General features: G+C 33.8%; 1 protein-coding gene across 2 annotated transcripts in view; it reads left to right on the top strand.

Annotated features, from left to right (window-relative positions):
* The first annotated feature begins 4,596 nt into the window (after positions 1 to 4,596).
* Positions 4,597 to 25,872, top strand: part of LOC123704913 — a 45,375-nt gene continuing 24,099 nt past the window's right edge. For both annotated transcript variants that reach the window (XM_045653405.1, XM_045653404.1), the window contains exons 1-2: positions 4,597 to 5,624; positions 18,956 to 19,103. In XM_045653405.1, coding sequence (XP_045509361.1) covers positions 5,025 to 5,624; positions 18,956 to 19,103 — 748 coding nt within the window. In that variant the 5' untranslated portion in view covers positions 4,597 to 5,024. The remainder of the gene's footprint in view (positions 5,625 to 18,955; positions 19,104 to 25,872) is intronic.

The following is a 25,872-nucleotide window of genomic DNA, read 5'->3' as shown; positions in this document are numbered from 1 at the left end:
AAATGGATTAACACGGTATGTACATAAGGCGGTCTTATCGCTTACTAGCGATCTCTTCCAGACTGCCCAAGGTAAGAGAAAGAAAAGAAAGAAAGAAAAGAAAAAACATTTATTTCAAGGACATAATCAAACAAAGTCTTAAAAACATGATAAACAAAACAATAAAAAAGTAAAATAATAAAGAGAAAAAATAAAAAATAAAACGAAATTTGCACGGTAGGATGTCCTCGAAAAAGGGTGACCAACTCAGCTAAATACTGTACGACAGAAATGCACGCACAGCGCTGGTTTTCAGTGGCCCCTAAATGTTGTCGCAATAATCAGAGTGACCTCCGTTACAGTAATAAAATATTAAAATACATATAAATAATAAATATGAACAATTAAAATAATACGTCTATGTGCAGAGATAAACAAAAATTAATAGAATAAATATAATATAAGTAGTAATAAATATACAAAAGAAAGTATAATTAACAAATATAGAAAGAGAAGAATTAGAGAGATAAAGAATTATACTCATGATCCAGGAATTTTCAACCGAAAAAGAAGTTTTTCTGTAATTGGTAGTAATTGTTTCATTTATTTATTTTAAATACCTAATTTTACTTTTATATTTGCCCATTTGCATTACATTCAGCTTCCATAAAACTTATAAAAATTTTATGTTTATTTCTGTCTAATACTCTTTTTTAGATATAAATAACAAAAACAACTTTTTTATTAAAATTTAGTACCTTGGGAAGATATTATCTATGTGTTAATAGAACAATACATAAAGGAAATTATGTTACGATTTTATACACAGAACAGTTGTGATTTTATACAATGAAAATATGTAAAAAAATATTAGCAGGTGTAATTATTAAATTGATCCCGAACCCAAAACTGTAGTTAATTTTTTCGTCATTTAGTGTTTAATTCATGTCAATTGGTTCATTAATAAAAAAAATTATTATCATTTAAATAATCACGGCGAACATTTGCTAAGGCATTCATGTACAAGGTTTAATCGTTCAGTGTGCACAGGCGATTTTTTTTTTTGTAAGTATTACAATAACAAAAAACTTTAAACTGATATCGAAAGTAGTTACTAACCTAATAATGGCCATAATCATTTTTTTTAAATAAATCGAGAAATATCAAAAAAAATATCTTTAAACCCTCCCATACATTAAGTACATAATATTATGAAATATGAATAATGAATATCCCATATACATTTAATATGAAAGATTTTAGCTTTCTTTTTCTTTTTTTGGTTGTCTGCTTTAATTACTTCGCAAATTTGAAGTGGCATTTTCCACGCTTTTTCCGGACATTTTCACGCATTTTCCGGATATTTTCCGGGCATTTTCCGGGCAATTCCTCACGCATTTTCCGGGGATTTTCCAGGCATTTTCCACGCCTTTTCCGGACCATTTCACGCATTTTCCGGATATTTTCCAGATATTTTCCAGGCATTTCCCAGGCATTTTCCTGACATTTCCCTGACATTTTCCGGAGATTATCCAGGCATTTTCCACGCTTTTCCGGACATTTTCACGCGTTTTCCGGATATTTTCTGGGAATTTTCTGGGTAATTCCCAGGAAATTTCCGGGGATTTTCCAGGCATTTTCCACGCTTTTTCCGGATATTTTCCAGATATTTCCCAGGCATTTCCCAAGCATTTTCCGGACATTCCCTGACATTTTTCCGGGGATTTCCAGGCATTTTCCACGCTTTTTCCGGACATTTTCACGCATTTTCCGGATATTTTCTAGATATTTTCCAGGCATTTTCCAGGCATTTTCTGAACATTTCCTTGACATTTTCCGGAGATTTTCCAGGCATTTCCCACGCTTTTTCCAGACATTTTCACGCATTTTCCGGGGATTTTCCAGGCATTTTCCAGACATTTTCCTGACATTTTCCGGGAATTTTCCAGGCATTTTCCACGCCTTTTCCGGATATTCCACGCATTTTTTGAATATTTTCCGGGCATTTTCTGGGCATCTCTCAGGCATTTTCCGGGGATTTCCAGGCATTTTCCACGCTTTTTCCGGATATTTTCCAGACATTTCCCTGGCATTTTCCGGAGATTTTTCAGGCATTTTCCACGCTTTTCCCGAACATTTTCACGCATTTTCCGGATATTTTCCGGGTATTTCCCGGACATTTTCACACATTTTCCGGGGGATTTTCCAGATATTTTACAGGAATTTTCCGGATATCCCCGGAAAATGCCCCGGATTTCCGGAAAGTACGTAAGTTTTTTAGCTTAGATTAGTAATAAATTCTATTAACTATTCTATGAATTGTTTATGGTAGTACGTGTTTACTAAATAATTGTATGTAAAGTAGTAACTACTATGCAGTCGCTATTCCACGCGGACGAAGTCGCGGGCACAGCTAGTAAATAAATAAAACCTTTATTTTGCTTTAAACATGGTATTCAATGGTGATACAATTATATTAATAAAGCACAAACATGTTTAGCCAATACAAGCATGCAAAAATAATTACCATAAATGGTGTAATGGAAGAAGGCTTCGTCGAAGGTCGAAATGATTTAATTTGCGTAATATTAATATGAGTGAAACATCTTTAGGCGCGTTTAGAGTAAAATTTCAAGATCGCGTCATGGCAATACCGTAACGTCATGGAGTAAGGCGACGATTCTTCTACAACGATCTTTGCATCTTGGTAATAGTGTGTGTACAAATTCACGCTGGATGTTTAGAAAATCATGTAATCTTTTAAACAGAAAACGAGTTTAAAAAATTGCAGATAATGACGGGGCAATGTGCGCTGACATTCATAACATACAAGAAAATATAGAAAATAATACTAAACAAACCATACAGAGAAACCGCAAGAAAAAAAAATCGTATATAAAAAGTATTATATTTATAAAGTAAATCAAATTTGCAGAGTAATTTTCTGTACAAAAAGTAATGATATCCCACCAAAAACATAAATGTAAAAATTGGAGCCGAGTTCAATCGTTGACTTAATTTGCCAAAAAAAGAAATGAGATCTAAATGTGTGCCAAGTTCTGCAGACAGTCCAGAAATTTATTTACAAAGATGTATTAAGTTCTTAGGTTGACTGAAAACTCAATTGTTTTATTCCCGTAGAGAACAATGTTTATTCCAAAATATAACTTTTTTAATTTGAATAATATAATTATTTTCACAAAGCAAACAACTAATGACCTATTGAACCCCATAATTTGATGAGGCTAGTTTTACATACTGTTTATATTTTGTGAGGTTCTAAAAACTAGCCTCATCAAATTATGGGGTTCAATAGGTCATTAGTTGTTTGCTTTGTGAAAATAATTATATTATTCAAATTAAGAAAGTTATATTTTGGAATAAACATTGTTCTCTAAGGGAATAAAACAATTGAGTTTTCAGTCAACCTAAGAACTTAATACATCTTTGTAAATAAATTTCTGGACTGTCTGCAGAACTTGGCACACATTTAGATCTCATTTCTTTTTTTGGCAAATTAAGTCAACGATTGAACTCGGCTCCAATTTTTACATTTATGTTTTTGGTGGGATCACAATTTACTTTAGTATCTAGTTATTTCATTTGATTGTTAATGTTCAATCTACTCAAACATTTGAATAACAACTAAAAGCGTTGTTCAAATAAACCACACTCCGATGGAGCGTAAATCCAATGTACCAACTCAATAAAATATAAAAGCCTATTTTGTATAGACGAAATATATCGATTTCACATATTGTTCTGAACCTAACACTTAAACTATATTATTGCATTTTTATTTTATATTGTTTATACATTAAAAAGTATCTAAATTATATTGAGCAAAAAGGATCAGACATAACCAGGTGCTATTATTCAATTAATAACTGTTTTTCATTCGAGTAAAACGCTTTTCCAAAACTGCAAAACACAATAAGAAAAAAGTCATAACACGAATTAAGACCCTTGTCCATGCAAAAACAACCTAAAACAAAAACCTTTTAGTCTCCATTAGGATTTATTAAAGCCAGACGGATTAAATCTACTTACACCAAATATCGAAATTAAATTAGCTATGACAAAATTGAAGCGCATGATGCATATTGCTTATATTACCTAAATAGAGCCATGATGAAAACATAGACCTTTAGAAATTAAAGATTTTAACGGATTTTAAATGCGATTTATTCATTATATTATTATCCCGACGTTTCGCACTATATTGTATACTAAAACCTTCCTCTTGAATCACTCTATCTATTAAAAAACCCGCATCAAAATCCGTTGCGAAGTTTGAAAGATTTAAGCATACAAAGGGACATAGGGACAGAGAAAGTGACTTTGTTTTATACTATGTACCTAGTGATGATACTCGCGTAAAATCAAACACTAGATAAAATAACATGAATATTATGTTTTAAAAAGAGATGATGAAATCACTGATTTGATTCTGATTAAAAATAAATGAAATTGTAAACTTGTAAAGTGATTTAGTATAAAGTAGGTATATATAATTGTTGATTTTCTTTGCAAAAACATTTTTTTTTTCAACTTTTAAAAATCCATTTCCATCTACATATAAAGATAAAAAATCTTTAAAAAACTAAATACAAAGACTAGGTTTCAATAATGACGTAGAGTCGTTACCTATAGTTATTATAGATAAAGTGTTTATTAAAGTAACCGTCAATATTATAACATTAATATTATTTAAAAGTGCGTAAATTTAACTATAGACAACTTTTGTCCGTAACATGAACCTTTAAAACAAAATTTATTGTATTTAATACAGTTTTAATCATTCTTTTGATGTCCCGTCCCACGTAAAATAATCTCTTTTCATATTTTATAATAATATGAGAATTTGGAAAATGTTCAAGTCTGGTAAATATTCTGCGCCGAATACTGCAAGTTTCATTGAAATATCAGCGCTTTTGTTACCGCTACGTTTTTGGGATTAATTTTCAGTTAAAATAATATTAAATTTTCGATTCCTTTTAAATTTCATCCGCTTTATTCTTATTTCAGCTTACGGAATAATCAATATGGAATATTGTAATGAAGCTTTTCCGAATGAAAACAGGACCAATAATGTTAAAAAATTAAATGGCAGTATTATGGATAGACTTGAAAATAATTGTGTAACTCATGATTGTAATAATACTGAAAACAAAGAAGTATGTGGTATACGACAAGACGGGCCGGGATATAGAATAAGATTATTTCGCAATAAATGTGAACTATACGAAGTAAATTGTAAAGAACGCACAGATTTCTTTCTAACAGATTTATTTATTTGTAAGTCAGCACTAAATTATAGTGAAACCACTCATGTACAAGAATTAAATTATATTAATAGAAACATCAAAGATCAAATTAATGGTATAAGAAATTTGGTTATTATAAATGGCGCAATGCTTGGGAAAAATACTGATATTAATGATACGATTGATAATTTCTTTGCCGCGACTCATGTTTTCGATTTACCGATGAAAGAAATGAATCCTCTCAACACAAGGCGTAGGTTGATAAAGAACGCTGGGCCAATCAAGATATTTGTACCTTTGATTGATATACCCAAAGAAAAGAAAAATGATACTTATCACCAGCCTACGCTATCGTCATGCTACCACAAGTGCCCAACGGTATGTTGCTCATTATAAATCTATTAATATAAATATGATCTTTGTGATGTGATCTTTAAGATGTAAAAGATGAAGTAGGAGGTAAGCTTACCAATTAATGTTATTTCAATAGGGAAAAAGCGCGTAATTTCTTTTTTTTTTCCAACATGATTACAATATTTACTGTAGGTACTTTAATATTTAACTTAATCATACTAATTTTATCTTTACTACGGGGACAAAGACGTTCCATGTGAGTTTAAGGTAATGGCCCACAATGGTAGTCACGTGATGATGTCATCTAACTTTAAAATTCTAGGACTTTTGGACGATATTTTCATTTTATTTCGATTCACGTACAAGTTCAATTTGGGTTGAACATTCGATTTTCTGATTAAAGTACGTGTATAATGTGTATTGTAAACCTATATTCGATACGATATACCTATACGTACAGAAAGTTACAACACAAGTTAGTTACAATAATTAAAAAAGTTAGTTTTCCAAAATTTTTTTAAAATCATTCAAAAAATTGAAATTATTCTTTCCATCTCTAGCCGTCATAGCGGTCACGTACAGTCGTGAATGTTTTTTGTTCTTCTATGGATTGTGGCAAAAATGGGTTTTTTGTTTCGCATGTACATCATAGATAGGGAGGCGAGGTAGCTAAATGGCGTAATTCAACGGCGTCGTCGAGACTTATCAAAATCGAAAGAGAAAATAATTTCGAAAAGAAAAGCTTCTATAAAAACCATTTTAGCGGTGGGTTTGGCGTGTACGGATTTTCAAAAATGTAAAAAAAAACAGTTACTTGGGCATTCTCGAGCGCGTCAGATATTCATACTACGTATGCCCCAAGTGCCTCTGATAACAACGGTATACTAATCTGCCGGTTTGCGTGGTGGGGCTAGGCATATAAATTCGTCAAAAATGCACAAAAAAAAAATTTACTCGAGCGCGTCAGATTTTTGGAAGGGGTGCTAAGTAGGCCCCAAGGAAGCTCCCCTTAAAAAAACTGACGATTACGGCATGACGATAAGCTACGATGAATTTTTGAAAATGCAGAAAAAAAAAGTCCTTTTGAAATACTCGAGCGCGTCAGATTTTCATAGGGGAGGTTTATCTCGGTACCCTGAAAGCATATGTTCTTAATCTGACAAAAATGTTGGTGGGTTCTCTTAATCTGACCGAAAAAGGTTTGTGGGTTTCTTTTTTTTAATCATCGTTATTTCATATCAATTTTTCTTACCACCCTCAGTTTTCGAGATATACTCAAAAAACCGAGAGTTTGAGTTTTTATGATGCTTCAAGTAAAAAAAGTTTTAACTTTGGACAAAAATGAAAAGAGACCTTTTTTTGTAAAATAAAATTACCTTTTTTGTTTAATTAAACTTTTTTTTTGGAAAAAGTAAAGTTCGCAACTTATATGCTGCAACGCGTTTTTTAGAAGACGAAACGGCTCCTCCAGACTTCCGGTCATGCGGAAACCGGCAGATTTTGTGTTTTTAGTAAGTTTTAGATTATATTCTTCAAAATAAAAATAAAAAAAATCGCGCTCGAGAATGCCGGATTAACGTTTTTTTTTTACAAATTCGCGACCCTATAACTCGGCGGCGTCAAGAACTTATGGTCAGATTAGTTAAATTTAGTCTTAAAACACTAAAATCAACCCCCAATATCTAATAAAACCACAGCATGACATGAACGAACTGACTTTAATTTTTTATAACACATTACATACAGCAGGTGGCGCTAGTGAAAACACTGATTTTGTTACCATATTTAATTATTACCGCCACTTAACAAAATCAAAAAATGATATAGGATAAGATATTTTAATTAACAGGTAAAATGCCAAGCTTCTTCATAAAATAATAATGTTTAACAGAATTTTAACTTTTTGTAAGAATGTCTGCTGGCATTTCAGTTGTCTGTAAATAGCTTAATTTTATATAATTATTGGCTACAGCCTCTCTTACAAAGTTGTATCTAATATCAATATGTTTTGATCTCCGGTGGAAAATAGGATTCAATGCTAGTTTTTGAGCACTTTGACAATCATTAAATAAAACAATTGGATCCAATTCTCCAACGATTTCAAACAATAAATTTCTTAACCCTTAAATTGATTTCGTCCGTTATAAAGGACATAGTATTTACACACGTGCTGGCGCTGTTATGGCAGACCTAAGCTTCGCTAATCGGTATATTGGGAAGGAACTAGCTATGTCCTTCGCGTACATGCAGGTTTTTTTACCAAAGCCATGTACAGTCGCGAATGGTGACCATTTGAAAATTGCAAAAAACGGATCTCTTGACTCTTCTGATAAAATTGATAATAACTGTAAGTATTTTGGCTATTTTGCTTATAATGTTATATTATTTGTTAGAATACGATTGTAAGTATAGTATTTTGACATAATTTTTACATATTTTACAATATTTTGTATACATATATTAGTTTATATACGATGTCCCATAAAACGGACGTTGACAACTTGGAGTATATACTAGGGTATTCTTCACATGTCCTATGAAACGGACGTTGCCAATAAGGCCCTCCATTTTCAACGGAATCATTTTGATATATTTTTCTCTATTTTTATTATATTTTACAGAAGCATGACTTGGCAATCAATAAAAAATTCCCTCGCTACCTCTGGCGGAAGCTGAAGAGTCTAGTGTTGAGTTGAGATGTCGATTTCGAAGGAAATGTAGACCTACAGGAGTGATTTCACTATGATAACAGTGTCAATCATTTACCCCCAACACCATACCTTCGGAATTATACGACATATTGATTTGAGACACAATGAAAACCCAAAAAGTCAGAATTTTTACCATCAACAAAATATTATTGCTGCAGAATTACAGCCATTACATGAGGTGCGAGATGAATCTTCCTTACTTCTCAGTAGTTCTTCAGCCACAGCATCATGTTACTTACCAGAAATACCAACCAATGTTTGAAAATTTAAATAATAATACCTTTCAAATTAAAAAACTGGCAGAAAATGGATATAATATATGCCAAGGAATCCAAAAAAAGCGATTTAAATTTCCTGTTAGTTTTGGTACTTCAGGCATGGTATACGACTTCTTTGCATACGATGAAGCAAACACATTTCAATCTGTACAATATAAGAAATGGGAAGAGGACTTTCTTGGTGTATTAGATAAATTCTCAGGCTATGTAATACTATTTCTATTCCAATTCTTAGCATATTCTTAGGCTGTGATTTTTAGCAGTATCGTTTTTTAAAATCCATTATTTTTAACGATATCGTTAAAGTTTTAACCAACATTTTAAGACAGATGTTTGAAAAGCATATTCTAGATCGTCCATAATTATAATTAGATAATAATTTTGAATTACCGAGTTGAAAAAGTGCATTGTATTCATGTACCACGGTTGCAGTAATAATGTGCAATGTCCATTATATGTGACGGTTCGAACATGTACATATAATTGGCAATGTCCGTTTTATGTGACATAGTGAAAACAATAGAAAAAAAAAAAATTTTTAATTTTTTTTTTCATTTTCCTCTTTTCTATCCTAATTCCAATACATCCTCCAAATTTGGACATTATAAACACAAGTTATCTAGGGGTGACAATTTAAGGGTTAAATAAATCCCTTCTTTACGTGCTTCAGACATGGATATATATTCAGCCTCAGTGCTGGATAATGCTACATTTCTTTGTTTTCGACATTCAAAAGATATAACAGTATTTGACAACATAAAACAGAAACCAGAATATGACCTTCTGTCAGTAATATCTGAACCCCAGTCAGCATCTACAAAACCTTCTATAGAAAGATTATTTTTACAAAAGACAAGGCCATAGCTTTTAGTCTTTTTTAAATATTTTAGAATTCTCTTTGCATGCTTCCAGTGGGTTTCATTATATGCATTATTAAACTGACTTAAGTAAGTAACACTAAATGCAATATCTGGCCTAGTAAGAACCGCTAAATACATAAGTCCACCTATCAACTGCTGAAATGGATAATTATTATTACAAATAAAAGATTTCTCTAATTTTAAATTTGCCTCCATAGGAGTTTCTGCAGTTTTACAATGTATCATATTAAACCTTTTCAACAATTGATCAACATATTCTTCCTGATCTAATGTTATCTTAGTTTCATCAATTTTAACTCTTATACCTAAGCATTTTCTAATTTGACCAAGATTTTTAATTTTAAATTTACTACTTAATTCTTGAACCAGCTGTTCAGTAGCTTTCTTACAATTTGAAAATACAAAGAAGTCGTCAACAAATAGTGCAATTACAATTTTTACATTATCTTTAAATTTTGAAAATAAACATGGTTCATACTCTGACTTTTTGTAACCTAAACTAATCAAGTAATCATTGACTCTCTCATACCAAGCTCTAGATGATTGCTTTAAGCCATATATAGCTCTTTTCAATTTTAACACTTTATTTTCACCATCATTACACTCAAAAGTTACAGGTTTTTTCATATACACAGTTTCATTCAGAAAACCATTAAGAAAAGCGGTGGTTACATCGAGATGGGTGACATCTAAATTTAATTTAGCTGCTAATGCAAACAGTAATCTTAGTGTGGAATATCTAAGCACAGGGGAAAAAGTTTCATGATAGTCCACTCCAGCCTTTTGAGAGAAACCTTTTGCCACTAATCTAGATCTATACCGCACATTATTATCACTGTCATATTTCTTTTTGAACACCCACTTGCACTGAATTACCGAACTATTTTGAGGATGGTCCACGAGCTCCCAGGCTTCATTCTGTTTGAAAGAGTCCAATTCTTCCTTCATGCTAGCTCTCCAGAAAACACTCTCCGGGCCATTCAAAGCTTCATCAAGCGTGACTTCTCTGTCAATATTTTCACATTCTGCAATACACAGATTTGTATACCAGTCTGGTTGCCTTCTTGTACGTTTTGGTAGTTTTTCTTGTTCAACCAAGGTAATGTCTGAGTCTATAGTGGCATCAAAGAAGCTGTCACTAGAATCACTTACTGAAGAAGCTTCTGCATCTGGAATATATGTCTTATCTTGATCATTATCTTCTTCTGAGATTGTACTTTTATTTTCTTTTGTTGTGCTTTCCTCCACTGAAGACTTACAGACGACTGGTATCTGTATAGTATCTTTTACTGACTCATTTGAAGACTCCATGATAACTATGTCTCTGCTGGTAGTCACGGTATTGCTTGTTTCATCATAAACTCTGTAGCCCTTAATATTTTCAGCATAGCCAACCAATATCAACTGTTTGGCCTTTTCATCCCATTTCAAACGTTTTTGTTTTGGAACATGTGCCATTACTTTGCTGCCAAATATTCTCAAATGGCTCAAATTTGGCTTCTGGCCTGTCCAGACTTCATATGGTGTCCTGTTGTTCAGTCCCGTAACCACAGATCTATTTCTTAGATATACAGAAGTATTTACCGCCTCTGACCAGAACTTCTTGTCTAAATCAGCATCGAAAATCAAACATCTGGCCTTTTCTACGATGGACCTGTTCATTCTTTCGCATAGACCGTTCTGCTCCGGGGTGTAAGCATTTGTCTTTTGGTGGACAATTCCTTGCTTTTTCAAGTATTTCTCAAATTCCTGACTACAGAATTCACCTCCGTTATCTGTCCTTAGTATTTTTATCTTTCTGTCTTTCTGTTTTTCAACCATGGACTGAAACTCAACAAAATATTTGAAAACTTCACTTTTTGCTTTCATAAAGTTGTGTCTTCTGAATTTTATGAATTCCGTTCTTTTGTGATGACCTCGCTGAAGACTTTGCACGCACAAGTTGAGTTACTTTTTAAAATATCCGACCAGCAGGAAACTCGATCTCGCCACAAAATGCTACTTGTGCATGGAGTTACTGAGGAGAGAAAAGAAGATACCGCTGCACTGGTCGCTAAAGTGCTCGCTGACCGGCTTCAAAAACCTGATGTTGTACCCGAAAGCTTTAGTCGCTGTCATCGTTTGGGTCGTGGCAATACCGATAAGCCCCGGCCTATTGTAGTCAAATTTAAAAGTCTGCCAATGAGGGATCATGTTTGGTTCTCTAAAACTTGCTTCAAGAACACGGGTATTACCATATCTGAGTATCTCACAAAAGCCAGGCATGACACTTTTATGGCTGCACGCAAGAAGTTTGGTATTCCAAGGTGTTGGACGCTTGAGGGGAGTATTATCATCCGGACCTCTGATGGAGTTCGCCACAGAGTTGTTTCATCCGAGGACCTTGATCTTATCGCTTGTGATAGCACTGAGCTATCTGCTGCAACATCCAACAACACTAAAGATACCAAGGGGACAACCGGCTCTCGAACGAGGCGTCCTAAAAAGTAAAAGTAAATTTCAAATCTATGAGGTTATACCACCCATTAGGTACTTATTATATTTCTTTTTAATTTCACTCTTGCTTCTTTTGTTCATGATCTGTTTATTTCGTTCACTTCATAATTATTTTATCTGTGGTATTTTACCTCTTAGCTTTTTACCCTCTTTACTTTAATTACTTTCATGTTTACTTTTGTATCTCTCTTAATTCAAACTAACTTGTCAAAATATGTCAATTGTCATTTCATTGTTGTGATTGTGAGCTGTCACCTGTCAGATATAGACTAGATGTTAGTAGTTGTCAACTCAATTATTGTTGCCATTTGTGAATTATTATTATTTTTTATTTTTTTTTAACGTTCCATTAATATGTTTTATGTGATTTAAGTATGTATTACTTTCAAATGCTGCTGGCGGGTATAGGAAAATTTCTTATTTATATTTTATTTTCTCTTTATTCAAATTTACTTTTATATTTTTCTCTTTCTGTATATTATACATAATATATTTATTTATTATACTTACTTAAATATAATTTACAAATATTGCTCTATTAAATGATACAGATTGCAGTGATTCCTACCATACTTTATCCAGCTCAAATAACAGCTTCAATGATAGTTTCCATAGCACAGAGTATTTACCACTCGACAAAACGCTTGCTTCCACTTTTTCCAATGTTCCTAACAACCTTAATCTTATCCATATAAATGCGCAAAGTATTCCGGCCCACTTCAATGATTTGCTTGCATCTTTTTCCAATGCTCCCATCCATGCCCTTCTTATTTCTGAAACATGGCTTAAACCCTGCCTTTCTTCCGTTGCCTATTCCCTTCCTGGTTTTAATTTGATACGTAACGACCGCACCGGCCGTGGAGGGGGTGGAGTTGCTATTTACTTACGCAACGACATACCGTTTTCTATCGTCAGCACTTCTCCTCAGCCACCGCCAGATGACGCGGCCGAGTATATCCTATTGGAATTAAATATTTCGAGTAAAAAAATCCTTTTAGGTGTTTTCTATGTTCCCTCTCTCCTTGTCAATTATTTCCATAACTTTGAAACTATCCTTGAAAACCTACGCCCTCTCTATGAACACGTACTGATTATGGGTGATTTCAATACTTGTCTCTTGAAAAATGATGCCCGTAGTCATAAACTTTCCTCTGTTGTTTCCTCTTGTGATTTAAACATACTTCCTCTTAATCCTACCCACTCTGCTCCTGGCTGTAATCCTTCTTTCCTAGATTTAATTATTGTTTCTTCCACTAGCCATGTTTCGAAACACGGGCAATGTTCCGCCGACGCCTTTTCCTTTCATGACCTAATCTTCCTGTCATACCTCCTACGTCCTCCTAAAAAGAAGCACAAGGTTCTGCTGCAGCGTAATTTTCGTGATATGAACTTAGAACGTCTATGTGAAGATGCACAAAAAATAGATTGGTCTCCCGTTTTCTCTGCCGACACAGTGACAACTAAAGTTGATGTCTTCAACACTATTATTGTAAAATTGTACGACGTCCATGCACCCATTAGAGCTATTAAAATGAAACATGCTCCGGCTCCTTGGCTTACTGATGAGCTGAAATCGCTTGTTCACAAGAAGAATTTAGCTAAATCAAGGTTCAAGCAGAACAACTCAGACTTCAACCGGGAGAAATATAAAACTCTTCGTAATCGCTGCAATACGATGTGTAGAGATGCGCAACGACGCCACTTCCATAAATCTGTTGAGAACGGCAACACAAGTAGTACCTGGAAATTTCTTAAATCCCTTGGAGTTGGCAAATCTAATACTAATATTCCTCTCAATACCAACCTGAACCAATTAAATAAACACTTTACTTCTTCGGTTGCTCCTCTAGAGAGCAACACTAAGTTTGATACTATTAACTTTCTTTCATCTTTGCCGACCCCTAGTTTTCCTCCGTTCAATTTCTCATCGATCACTGACAGTGATATTAAAAAGAACATATTGTCCATTGCTTCGAATGCTTTGGGCTGTGATGGCATTGGCCGTACTATGATCCTACCTATCCTTGACATAGTCACTCCTATCATATCACATATCCTCAATTTCTCCATTTCAACCGCTAGCTTCCCCGATAGTTGGAAGGACGCTCATGTAGTTCCTCTCCCGAAAAAGATTAACCCTTCCAGCTTTTCCGATTATCGTCCCATTTCAATCCTGCCCTTCCTTTCAAAAATCCTCGAGAAACTAGTACAGCAACAGCTGTGCCTTTTTCTAACGAAACACTCCTTATTAGATCCTTTACAATCCGGTTTCAGAGCCGGTCATAGTACGGTCACTGCGCTTGTCAAGGTTACAGATGATATTCGTCTGGCAATGGATAATAAACAGCTAACAATTCTTACTCTTATAGACTTTTCCAATGCTTTCAACACCGTTGATTTCGATATATTGTTGGCATTGCTGAGTTCTCTTAATATATCTCCTGCAGTGATCGACTGGTTTCGTAGTTATCTACATGGTCGCCGGCAGTGTATCCGTGTTGATAATAATTTTTCAACTTGGTGCGATATCACTGCTGGCGTACCTCAAGGCGGCGTGTTGTCACCACTCCTTTTTAGCGTATTTATTAATTCAATAACTTGTAAATTATCTTCTCTCTACCATCTATACGCAGACGATTTACAAATTTACACCCATGCAAGTCTTGAGCATCTTGAACAAGCTGTTGAGTGTATCAATAAAGATCTGCGTGCTATTGTGACATGGGCTCATCAGTATGGACTCAAAATTAACCCAACGAAAACGCAAGTTATAGTAATAGGCAGTCCTCACTTCATATCTAGGGTTTCTTTTGAAGACCTGCCTGCAATTACTATCGATGGTGTTGATGTTGACTACAGTCCGACGGTTAAAAATCTCGGCATATGGTTTGACCAAACTCTATCGTGGACAGAACACGTACAACAGGTAAGCCGTAAGATCTTTGGGGTTGGTTCGATGTTAAGACGACTGCGCAATTTTCTACCAAAACCCACGAAAATTTTGCTCGCGCAGTCTTTGCTTCTTTCTATCCTTGACTACGCTGATGCAAGCTATTTAGACCTTACTGAGGAGCACCTTAACAAGTTGGAACGTCTTCAAAATTTTGCAATTAGATTTATCTTTGGTTTACGTAAATTCGACCATATCTCCGATTTCCGCTCACAGCTCAGATGGCTTCCTATCCGTCTTCGCCGGAATTTGCATATCCTTTCCTTATTATACTCCATCCTTTTTGATCCTAGAACTCCTTCCTACTTGAAAAAAAGATTTGTGTTTATGGGGTCTTCTCATGAACTCAATCTCCGTTCCTCCAACAATCTAACGCTTCGTATGCCTGTTCACACTTCCAAATTCTACGATTGCTCTTTTACCGTACAAGCCGTAAGATTGTGGAACTCTCTCCCGACAACGATCAGGCAAGCCCAATCTTTATATAGTTTTAAAACTCTTGTTAAGAACTACTATCTATCTCTTTAATGCTGTTTGTCTATGTTCTTTGCTGATTTAGTTATATTCTATTTATGTAAATTTATTTTCCTCTCTTCTAATATTTGTATTCCTATACTGCTCATTTCTCCTTTGTTTTTGTATAATATTATTTGATTCTTAAGTTATCTATCTATGTATAATTACAGTTTCTTGTATATGTATGTATTTATGCACTATCTACCTTTTTACTGATTTATTTTTCCTATATCCCAAGGTTGCCTGGAAGAAATCGCTTTTAAGCGATAAGGCCGCCAAATTGTACATTTATTATAATAATATCGTTTCTGTAAATTTTGTTTTTGTGTGCAATAAAGTGTTTTCTATCTATCTATCTATCTAAAGTACACAAAAGCCATTTTACTGAAGTCGTCCACAAACAAAACATAATATCTCGATCCCCCTATCGATAAGTTTTCCATAGGGCCTGCTACATCTGAATTTATCAATTCTAGCAAATCCTTAGTCTTGGATGAACTTTGCTGGAATGGTAATCTGGTTTGTTTGCCTTTACAACATATAACACATGATGTTTTATTTATTTCTGCCATGTCTGGATATAATATTCCATCTACAGCTCCATTTCTCATTTTGTTTAAGCTGTTACTGTTAATATGTCCCATGCGCCGGTGCCAAGTCTCACTCGATGCAATCGCTGTTGCTGCTAGTATCTGTTCTGTTTGTAATGTACACAACTTATACACACCATCAATTAATTCTGCCTGGCCAACTAGTTCTCTCTGTCGATTATATATATAGCAAACATTTTCTTCGAAAATTACACTGTTGCCACTTCTAATCAACTGACTGACGGATAGCAAATTGGTGGTTAAATCTGGTATACACAAAACATCTTTCACTGTGATGTCATATTCTACATCTTTCACAACTGTGACAATATTGACATCACCAGAACACAGCACTGGAACTCTAGTCTGGTTTGCAATAATAATTTCTTTAATTTCGTATTGATGTGACGAATTCACGAGGTTATGTTTACATGCCGTCATGTGTTTACTTGCACCACTATCAATATACCAGCTGTCTTTATTGAATTTTCCAGTCAGGAAAATAGCATTAAATGCGTGAGTTTGTTTCCTTTTCGTTGTTTCTTCTTGCGGACACTGATTTTTATAGTGACCGGGTTTTTTACATCTGTAGCATTTAATAACCTTATTTTCTGACTTTGACTTCTCTGACAGTTTATGGCTACTTTTAGGGTTGCCATTTCTCATTTTATGCGTTCCTCTAGCAATAAATGCACTATCGGAAGCGGAAACAGAACCAATTTCAGACGACATATCCATCAACTTGGTTTTTATTATGTCAGCACTAACCTCACAACCTGAATGTTCGATCGCCATTATCATAGGCGCATACTTTTCGGGCAATCCCGCCAACATTAATGCACCAACCCACTCATCGGTTATTTTAAATCCTGTTCCTTGCAATCGCTGGCTAGTTTCTATGATCTGCGTCACATACTGCGTCATTGACTCACAATTTTCAAGTCGAATGTTGATGAGATTTCGTAACAAACCAATCTTCCTTGTATAGCCGGAATCATCAAACATCTTCTTGAGTGTAGTCCATAAATCATATGTTGTGACCGCCTGCTTAATGTGAACATAAATCGATGGGTCGATTGACAATATTAGCTTCGCCTTGGCTTTCGCATCTTCCACTTTTTGCTCTGCAGTAGCGGTTGATTTCAACTGGCTTTGGATGCTCGCCGCCATGCCTTCCAACACTAACAAATTTTGAGCCGCAAAACACCAATCATCATAGTTCTCGCGTCCTCGCAACTTTGGAACACTTGCTAAGTAGTTCGTCGTCATTATTATCGCAAACCTAGCAGTAACTTTAAACTTCAAACTATAAAAAGCAAAAAAAATACGTAGCTGGGCCCATAACCTAATAAAACCACAGCATGACATGAACGAACTGACTTTAATTTTTTATAACACATTATATACAGCAGGTGGCGCTAGTGAAAACACTGATTTTGTTACCATATTTAATTATTACAATATCTTCATCTGACGCGCTCGAGTATTTCAGACTATCGATTTTTTTTTACTAATCTGATCGTCTATCCTAGGCGCGCGTCACTACATATAGAGCTAAATAGTTAACAAGGTTGTTCTATTAGGTCTAAGGTATCTCTCATATCTTAAACTGCCACGCTCGAGTATTACAGAAAACTCCCCTCTTCGCCTCCCTATCTATCATTTTTAAATAAAGGTGTTATTGACAGGTTTTGATGTTCGCTTCTAATAGAAATGAATAAAGAATAAAGTTTTGTAAAACGTGCAGTATTCATCCAAAAGAGAAGAGATTTAATTACTGATGGAAATTTGAATGTGGGTCAGTGAAATTATTAAGTATTTAGAGATAGGATTTTTATTGCATCTCTAGGAAATAAAACTGATTAAGAAAAATTTCAATTCGACCTCGAATTAAACAGACTCTCGATAGAGTTCAAAAAAATAATGTAACTTATTATAAATGAATGCGTTTCAAATTCTTTTTGAAATAACTCATCCAGGGCACCTTTCTACGATACTCTATATTGAATATTTTATGAAATAATGGCCATCCAAATATCTTAGCTCTCTATGAAAATAGTAACGATTGAAATTAAATTAATTCCACTCGGTTGCACGACGACCGACGTCAGTCAAATAATATTCATTCATCAAAATAATCTTCATTCATTCATTCATAAATAGTTTATCTTATACTAGCGATTGCCCTGGGTTCGCATCAGTTACACTAAAAGGGAAAAACAACCAACATAGTTAGAACTTTCCGTTGAATTTAAGTCTGTTTTCTCAATAGATACCAAGACAATATTACCTATATCCTATATTATTGTTCCTTCGTGTATTATAACAGTTATTCACTTTGCTTACGAATGGCTGGACTTTGAAGTACGATTAGGTATGATAAAAATATATTTTATAAGATTATTCTTTCGAGAGATTCTTAAAGATATTTCAAACATTACTAGACCTTCTAGTATTCTCAATTTGAATAAAAGAGTAGATAAAAATGTTCAAAATCCTTGGAAATAAAAATTTCCAAAAAATCCTTAAAATCGATTTCTTTTTAGAGCGGTCGGTTAATATCTGATCAAGTAAATTGTCAGCATCTTAACAATATATGTTTTAGAATATTTCTGTACATACATCTGAAAATAATTAAATTTACAATTTGTAGGCCGATTTATGCCAACGGAACATGTAAAGTTACATATAGCGCATCATCTATCTCTTTGAGTATAGATTTAAAACGCAGATATCGTTCTTATATTTATTTAAGCTAATGGAACAACTTTTTAAGATATTGTTTGATGTATTTTATTAAACGAAAATTGCATATTTCAAGTATTTTTTTATTGATTTAATTTAATTACTTTTTTATTGGTGTGATATTTTACTAATACTCTTTATTTCTTTTTTATTTATTTCTAAATAGATATAATTTAATTAAATTTCAGAAATTTCCGGACACTTATGCCCCAGTTTGTGGTGTTCCCGGAATAGTGGCCCGGGAACCGGCTTTAATGTTCAAAAACCATTGTTTTATGGACGTAGCTCAATGTAAGATGTTTTGGGAAAATAAGAGCAGTACTTCACATAGCTCGTGTGAGTATGGACTTCGTTTATTTTAAAATCTAGTTTTGATTTTTATATCAATATAGGTAAGACTGGTGTTTTTCTAAAGTAAAAGTTCTACCTACGTATGTAAAGTGTGAAATAATGTTTGTATAGATTTTGAACATGATTTTAAACTATTATATACTATATTATTCGTATATGTGTATGTATGTATATATATTTGTTATTAGTTATTACTTAATATGTATCTATTTATTTATATATATGTATTATTTATGACATATTTATTTATTATTAATTTTATTCAATTTTAAAGCATACTATGTATCCAAAATGTATTGCACCACCACCATAAAATATGTAATCCTTTTGGTTTTTCGGGTTGTCTGGCAGAAATCGCTTACAGCGATAAGACCGCCCTCTGTACATATTATAACTTGTATGATTCTTTTTTGTTATCTTGTATTTTTGTGTGCAATAAAGAATTTTTCATTCATTCATTCATTTCATTTCATTATTCATGTCTTTTGTAACGATTCTTTTTTGTTTTTATAATATTATAGTAGTTTAATATGTAGAGCTTTTAATAATATTTGTGAAAGAGGTGATGACGTTGAAAGACTACCAATGGATTAAAAAATATTTAGTCCAACGTCTTACTTAATTTTTGCACGTCGTTGTTTCTTTAAAAAACTGAATTATCATTAAAATGTAGCTACTCACACAACTACACACAAAAGAGCATTCTTATATTATATCTATCAAATATCAATGCAATATTATAAATTCCTATCAATTACGTTATAGATCAAACTGCAAAATTAACGCAACAAAATACGGGAAGAGATTCATGCCACCATAACACACTTTACAGTAGGTCAGTCAGTCAGCGCTCATACTCTCGCATCGAATAGGTTTTAACCGACATTTATTAAAAGATTGATTTCCATTAAAAATTAATAATATTTAAGTCTATTTTCGAAGTTTGTTAAAAGCTAAATTTGCCGTAGCTTTTGTAGGCATTATATTTCATAAATAATATTTCATAGATAATATTTCATAGATATTTCATAGATAATATTAACGTTACGACTTTCTTTTCTTATCTTTCTGAATTTAATATTGTAAAAAGATAAAAAAAAATTAGGTAACTATGTCGCGAAAGTACCTACCATATTTTTTTTTTTTTTTTAACCATTTATTGATAGAAAAATAAACATACATTGGGCATACAGAATAAACACCACATAAATCGACACGATTTGATCGTGGTGCACATGCATTCTAGACGTCAAACAAATACTAGATAGATTAATAAAAATTTTGTTACATTACATATGAAATTACATTGAAAAATACATTAAGATGGCAAGTAAATTACACAACAGAAAAAATATGATGTACAATAGGGTACTTGTGGAAAAAATTTTTTGCGATCACCTACTGTGCTGGCCGAGTCTTTATAAACGTGATATATAGTATGATTTTAATTGACGGTTAACATTTTTACAGTTTATTTTATTTTTAATGTTATTATCTAATTTATTGATTAAACGTGGAATTATGTATGAGCATCTTCTTTCGCCATAGCGGTTATTGGCTCTGATAGTACATAATTTATTTTGTGTTACTTTTCGTGTGCCAAGGTTGTGAGATGTAACTTTTTCAGTAAATGTTTTATTAAAAAGTTGTTCTTTTAAGAGATGTACTTCTACTTTTTCGAAAATAGGTAACACATTGCAGTGCTTAAAAAGTTTGCTTATATCGTTTTCGTATTTCTTTTTTATTCTAGTTGGGACTATTTGTTTTAAGATGCGGATTTGAAGGTTGAGTATATTTTGTAAATAAGTTTTATACGTTCTGCCATAGCTACTAAGGCCGTAGGATATAATCGAATCAACTAAAGTGTTGTATAGTAGTAATTTTACCTTGTATGTTAGTCTGTTCCCTATTGCATATATTTTAGCTGCGAATGCGCGGAGTTTGTCACATACGGCTTCAATTTGTTTGCCCCAGTTGAAATTATGGTCTATAGTTAGTCCCAAATATTTGTAATGATTCACAGGTTCGATCTGACTACAAGCAAGCATGAGTGACAATGGCAGATAAGCTGCGGCAAGGCAACTTGTTTCATATATGGAGACTTGATGTACAATAATTTAGTTTTATTTGCATTGATGACTAATCCCGCATTATGACACCACTTAGATATATTGTCGAAGTCGTATTGCAGAAATTTAAGGGCTAAATTCGCATTCTCATGGTTTATAAGGATACAGGTATCATCAGCGTACTGAAACATTTTACAATGACTGAGGTGGTCACTCATATTGTTGACATACGTTAAAAAGTGCAACGGCCCCATCACCGAACCCTGAGCTGTACCCACTTCAACGCTACTCATTTCGCTGAAACTGTTTTCTATTCTGACGCAAGACTTCCGTCCATGCAAATAGTCTTTACACCACTCAAGGAGATTGCCCCTTATTCCGCAATAGTCGAGTTGGTCAACGAGTTTGCGATGGTCTAGCGTATCAAAAGCACGCGAGAAGTCTATGAAAAGGGCGAGTACATGCTTTTTATCATTAAGGTAAGTATTAACCTCGTCAGTAAAGTTTGATAGAAGTGACGTAGTGCTTTTGCCGGATTGAAAACCATACTGATGCGGAGAAAGAATATCATTTTTCCTTAGAAAAGAGTGAATTTGATTGCTTATTACTTTTTCTGCAATTTTATTAATGCAGGAAAGTAAGGTAATTGGACGATAGTTCTGACAATTATTTTTTTCACCTTTTTTGAAAATCGGTCTTATGCATGCCAGTCTTCAGTGCATCCGGATATCTACCAGTCCGAACTGAGGTATTTATGAGATTTACTATTACGGCAGATATTTTATCACTTATAGACTTAATATCGATTGCCCTTATTTTATCCATGCCTGGAGCCTTGTTATTATGTAAGTTTTTAATGATATGTTGTACTTGTTTGTGAGTGGTTGGCTGAAATCGCATACTAACATCCACCGGCCTACTGTTTCTCTTAAGAGCTAAATCAATTTTGCAATTTGGCATTATGTTTTTAATTGAATTTTTAAATTCCATTGCGAATTTTTCCGCGATTTCTTTACAGTTTAGTGGAGTGAAAGCACGTACAATTTGTGTGTCGATTGATCGGGTTTTGTTTCCACAGATACTATGTATAACTTGCCACAACTTTCTAGGATCGCCATCATTTTCCTTTATTTTGTTACTATAGAATTGATTTCGGGCAGTTTCAAGAGCTTTATTAGTCTTGTTACGAGTTTGATTATACAGTAGTCTCAGCTGTGCGTTAGTTTCATCCTGTCTCCATTCCTTAAAAAGCTTGTCTCTTTTTTCACATAATTTTATTAAATTAGTATTTATCCATGGTTCTCGTTGAATGAATTTTCGTGGTATTATTTTATTTAATGTAGATTTTTTATACGCTTTGTCAAATTGTTGTGTTATATATTCAAATATGTTATTAGAATTATTCATTGTGTTTGTTGGTGAGAAGTCAATAGCATTTAATTCATTATTTAATATATTATAATCCAGTACTTGTTTAATTTTATTTGGTGGAGCACGCTGTATATGACGTGCTGTTTGTGTTGTGTCGATGCAAGCGAGTACGATAACGCGGTGATCGGCAAGCATAGTATCAATAGCGGCTGTGTACGGGTCAGATGTGTATGTTCGTATAAAGATGTGGTCAATGCAGGATTTAGTTATTTGTTTTTGTCTCATTTCAATACGCGTATAATCTGATATTCCGCACATCAACCCATACCCAGCTAGCAAATTTACATAGCGGCTTTTTTGCATTGTTGTGGTTTTTAAATCTATATTCATGTCACCTAGTAAAAAAAGTGAATTAAAAGTACTTGTACTGCTTACATCGGCTAGCAGATTGTTCAATTCTGAGATAAATAACGTTTTACAACTAGACGGCGGTCTATACAGTGCACACAAAGAAAAACACTGCTGATTGTTTTTTAATTTGCCACAAATATTTTCAAAAGAACTATATTTACTGTTGAAACGTGTGAATTTTAAATGCTTTTTTATATATAAAATTATTCCACCACCCCTTTTATTTTTTCTAAGTTGTGTGTGCATTGTATATTCAGGTATGCTATATAAATGACAAATATCTTCAGAAATGTTAGCTTCCGTAACCACAACGATGTCGAGGGCATGTTTTGTACATGAGATGATTTGCAGCAGCTTAGGAAAGTTCTTAAGCATTGAACGAATGTTTACATGTATGCAAAATAATTGTAAATTGCCAGACGGTAAGTTTTTGAGGTAATAATTTAAATCTGTACAGTTTAATAATTCAGTGACCTCTTTAATATTACGTGATTTATCAGTGTGAGAAAAGGACATTTTTGTATACATCATTTTAGACACTACATAATAGAACCGTTAGGTTTATTTATCATTCAGCAGACTATCAATATCATTTACACATCGAATAACGGACACTTTACAATTATCAGACTTACGTGCGAGGATACGTCCTTCTTTGCACCAGATATATTTGTAGGATTCCCGTAGACGTTGCTTAGCGTTATAATAATAAAGTTTTGGTCTGGGAGGTTAAAGCTTCTCGAAAGTAGATAGGGTTGTCGGGATTATCAGTTGAACCACGGATATTCAGGTCCCTCACTTTTAATTTAGAATCTCTTCCTGCCGAAATCCAGTTATCACGATCACTTTGAGATTTTAATTCTACTAGAATGACACTCGGCCGCTGTTGACGGCCGGGAAGCCTACGGATTGTTCTGATGCATTCCTTATTTGCTTTAATTTTTTCTCCTAGATTTTCTATAAGACTTTTATCAGTATATTCACGACAGACGGGTACTCCAGATACTTCCAACGAGTTGCATAGTTTGTTTTGATCTATCTCATTTAGGCGTTGTTCCAAGGCTTTGACTCGCAGTTCAAGTCCTTTATTTTGATTCGTAAGATACTCGTTCTTCTTTTCCAAGGCTTTGATTTTATTCGCATTTTCGGTTAGCTTTTCTACGGTGTCCGATAGTTCGTCGGATATGAATGTAAGCGTATGTTGAAGCGGCTCAATTTCTTTCTTGAGGAGTTTCTCCATTTGAGCACTCATATCGTGAATTAGCTTTTTCATATCGATCGCCACGTTTCCAGGGCTACTTTGAATGTCTGAGGCGACTACAGCGTGTGGATTGTCATCTTCTTCACAGGGAACAAAGAATGAAGATCGTCGCGGCGTATGATTCTGGCATTCATCACAACTCCATTCCAGCCCCGCTGTTGCACGAAGAGCTTGTATTTGTTTGTTTGTCAGGTTGGCACATTCTGTTTGAGCGTGAACTGTTTTTTCACATCTGCTACACTCTAAGCCAGGGGACTTTCGTGTTATACTTTTGTTACACTTGAAACATTTTTTGAAAACCATCTTAATGAGGGTATTTTAATATAACCAGTCGCACTTGTGTTCGAATCAACGGTTTGACGTAGAATTTGAAAGAGCTTGAAAGAAATTTGAAAAGCTCAACTCAATTTAAACTGAAATTTCATTTTAAATTGAGTTGAGCTATTATAAAGTTCCATAAAAAGTGTCATAATATTATTAAACATAGCGTAGTAAAATCTCTTTCTTTCTAAAATAAATACATGTTTTTCGATCGCGTCTTCTCTTACATAATTGCGAGATACAAATTTATATCCTAAATCCTAATCCCTTTTTCACCTCAATCAAGGCTTTTTCTGGCAATACAACGTCCATCATCCGGGCTCTATCTAAAAATACATTATAATCGTTTTAAAATTTCAGGCTTAAAATATAGTTGATAGACAAGGTTAATTTTCATTTATATTATTTTAGTACGGCTCTTCTTTTTTCTTATCAGAATTATCAAATTCGTATGCAGAAAAGAATAATTTTGAGGATAAATCAATTTTCATGACTACCTACTATTTTTGCTTTTTAAATTAAGACTAGATAGAGCGCCATTAAATCTCCATTTTAACAAGAAAGAAATAAAAATTAAAACAAAAAACTTTGAAAAAGTTGTGGATGGCCAGGCTTATTCAGGTAATATTATAGTTATGCTAGTAATTAATTATCTATTTAAGTAGCAACCTGTAGGATAAGTTGCTATGGACATAATTAAAAAAAACGACGCAGACAATTCTTTTGTTTTTATTTTCTAAAGATTGATAATTGAGTTAATTAATTCCTAAAAATAACATTACAGAAAGCTTTTTAATTAACAGAAAATTCCTACGTACTTACACAGCGTAGCCAAAACAAAATATTTTTCAACAAACAAGACAATGTTATCAATGCTTTGCTACAACGTTGCCAAGCAACGGATCTTAAAAGTGTATCCTTATCTAACGAAGCGAAGTACAGATATAATGGGCCCTCTTCATAATGGGCAGCGTTGGGCGAGTAAAGGTAATCACGATAGTGTAGACAATAAGGTTGTGTTTCCACCAGAGATGGGCGAGTATGCATAGCGAGGGATGTCTTTGTAAAGAACCCATAGTATCGCTTCATTTACCTCGACTTAGTTATAACAGCTCTGGTGGATGGTGGTGGGTGTGTAAGGTATATTATTTTATTATTTCTATAATTTTGAGCAATAGTCAGTAGCATTGTCAAGCTGATTGCATGTCACAATTTTCACAGCTTCGCAACGCATCCTTACATCATACATTTTCCTCACACAGCTTTGGTGGAAACCCCCTCACATTTTCACAGCACATCCAGACAACCTTGTACGAGACAT

The sequence above is a fragment of the Colias croceus genome, chromosome W, assembly GCF_905220415.1.
Source record: "Colias croceus chromosome W, ilColCroc2.1".
In the NCBI taxonomy this organism is placed as follows: domain Eukaryota; kingdom Metazoa; phylum Arthropoda; class Insecta; order Lepidoptera; family Pieridae; genus Colias; species Colias croceus.
The sequence above is the reverse complement of the archived record's forward strand: the minus strand, read 5'-3'. Positions and strand labels throughout refer to the sequence as shown.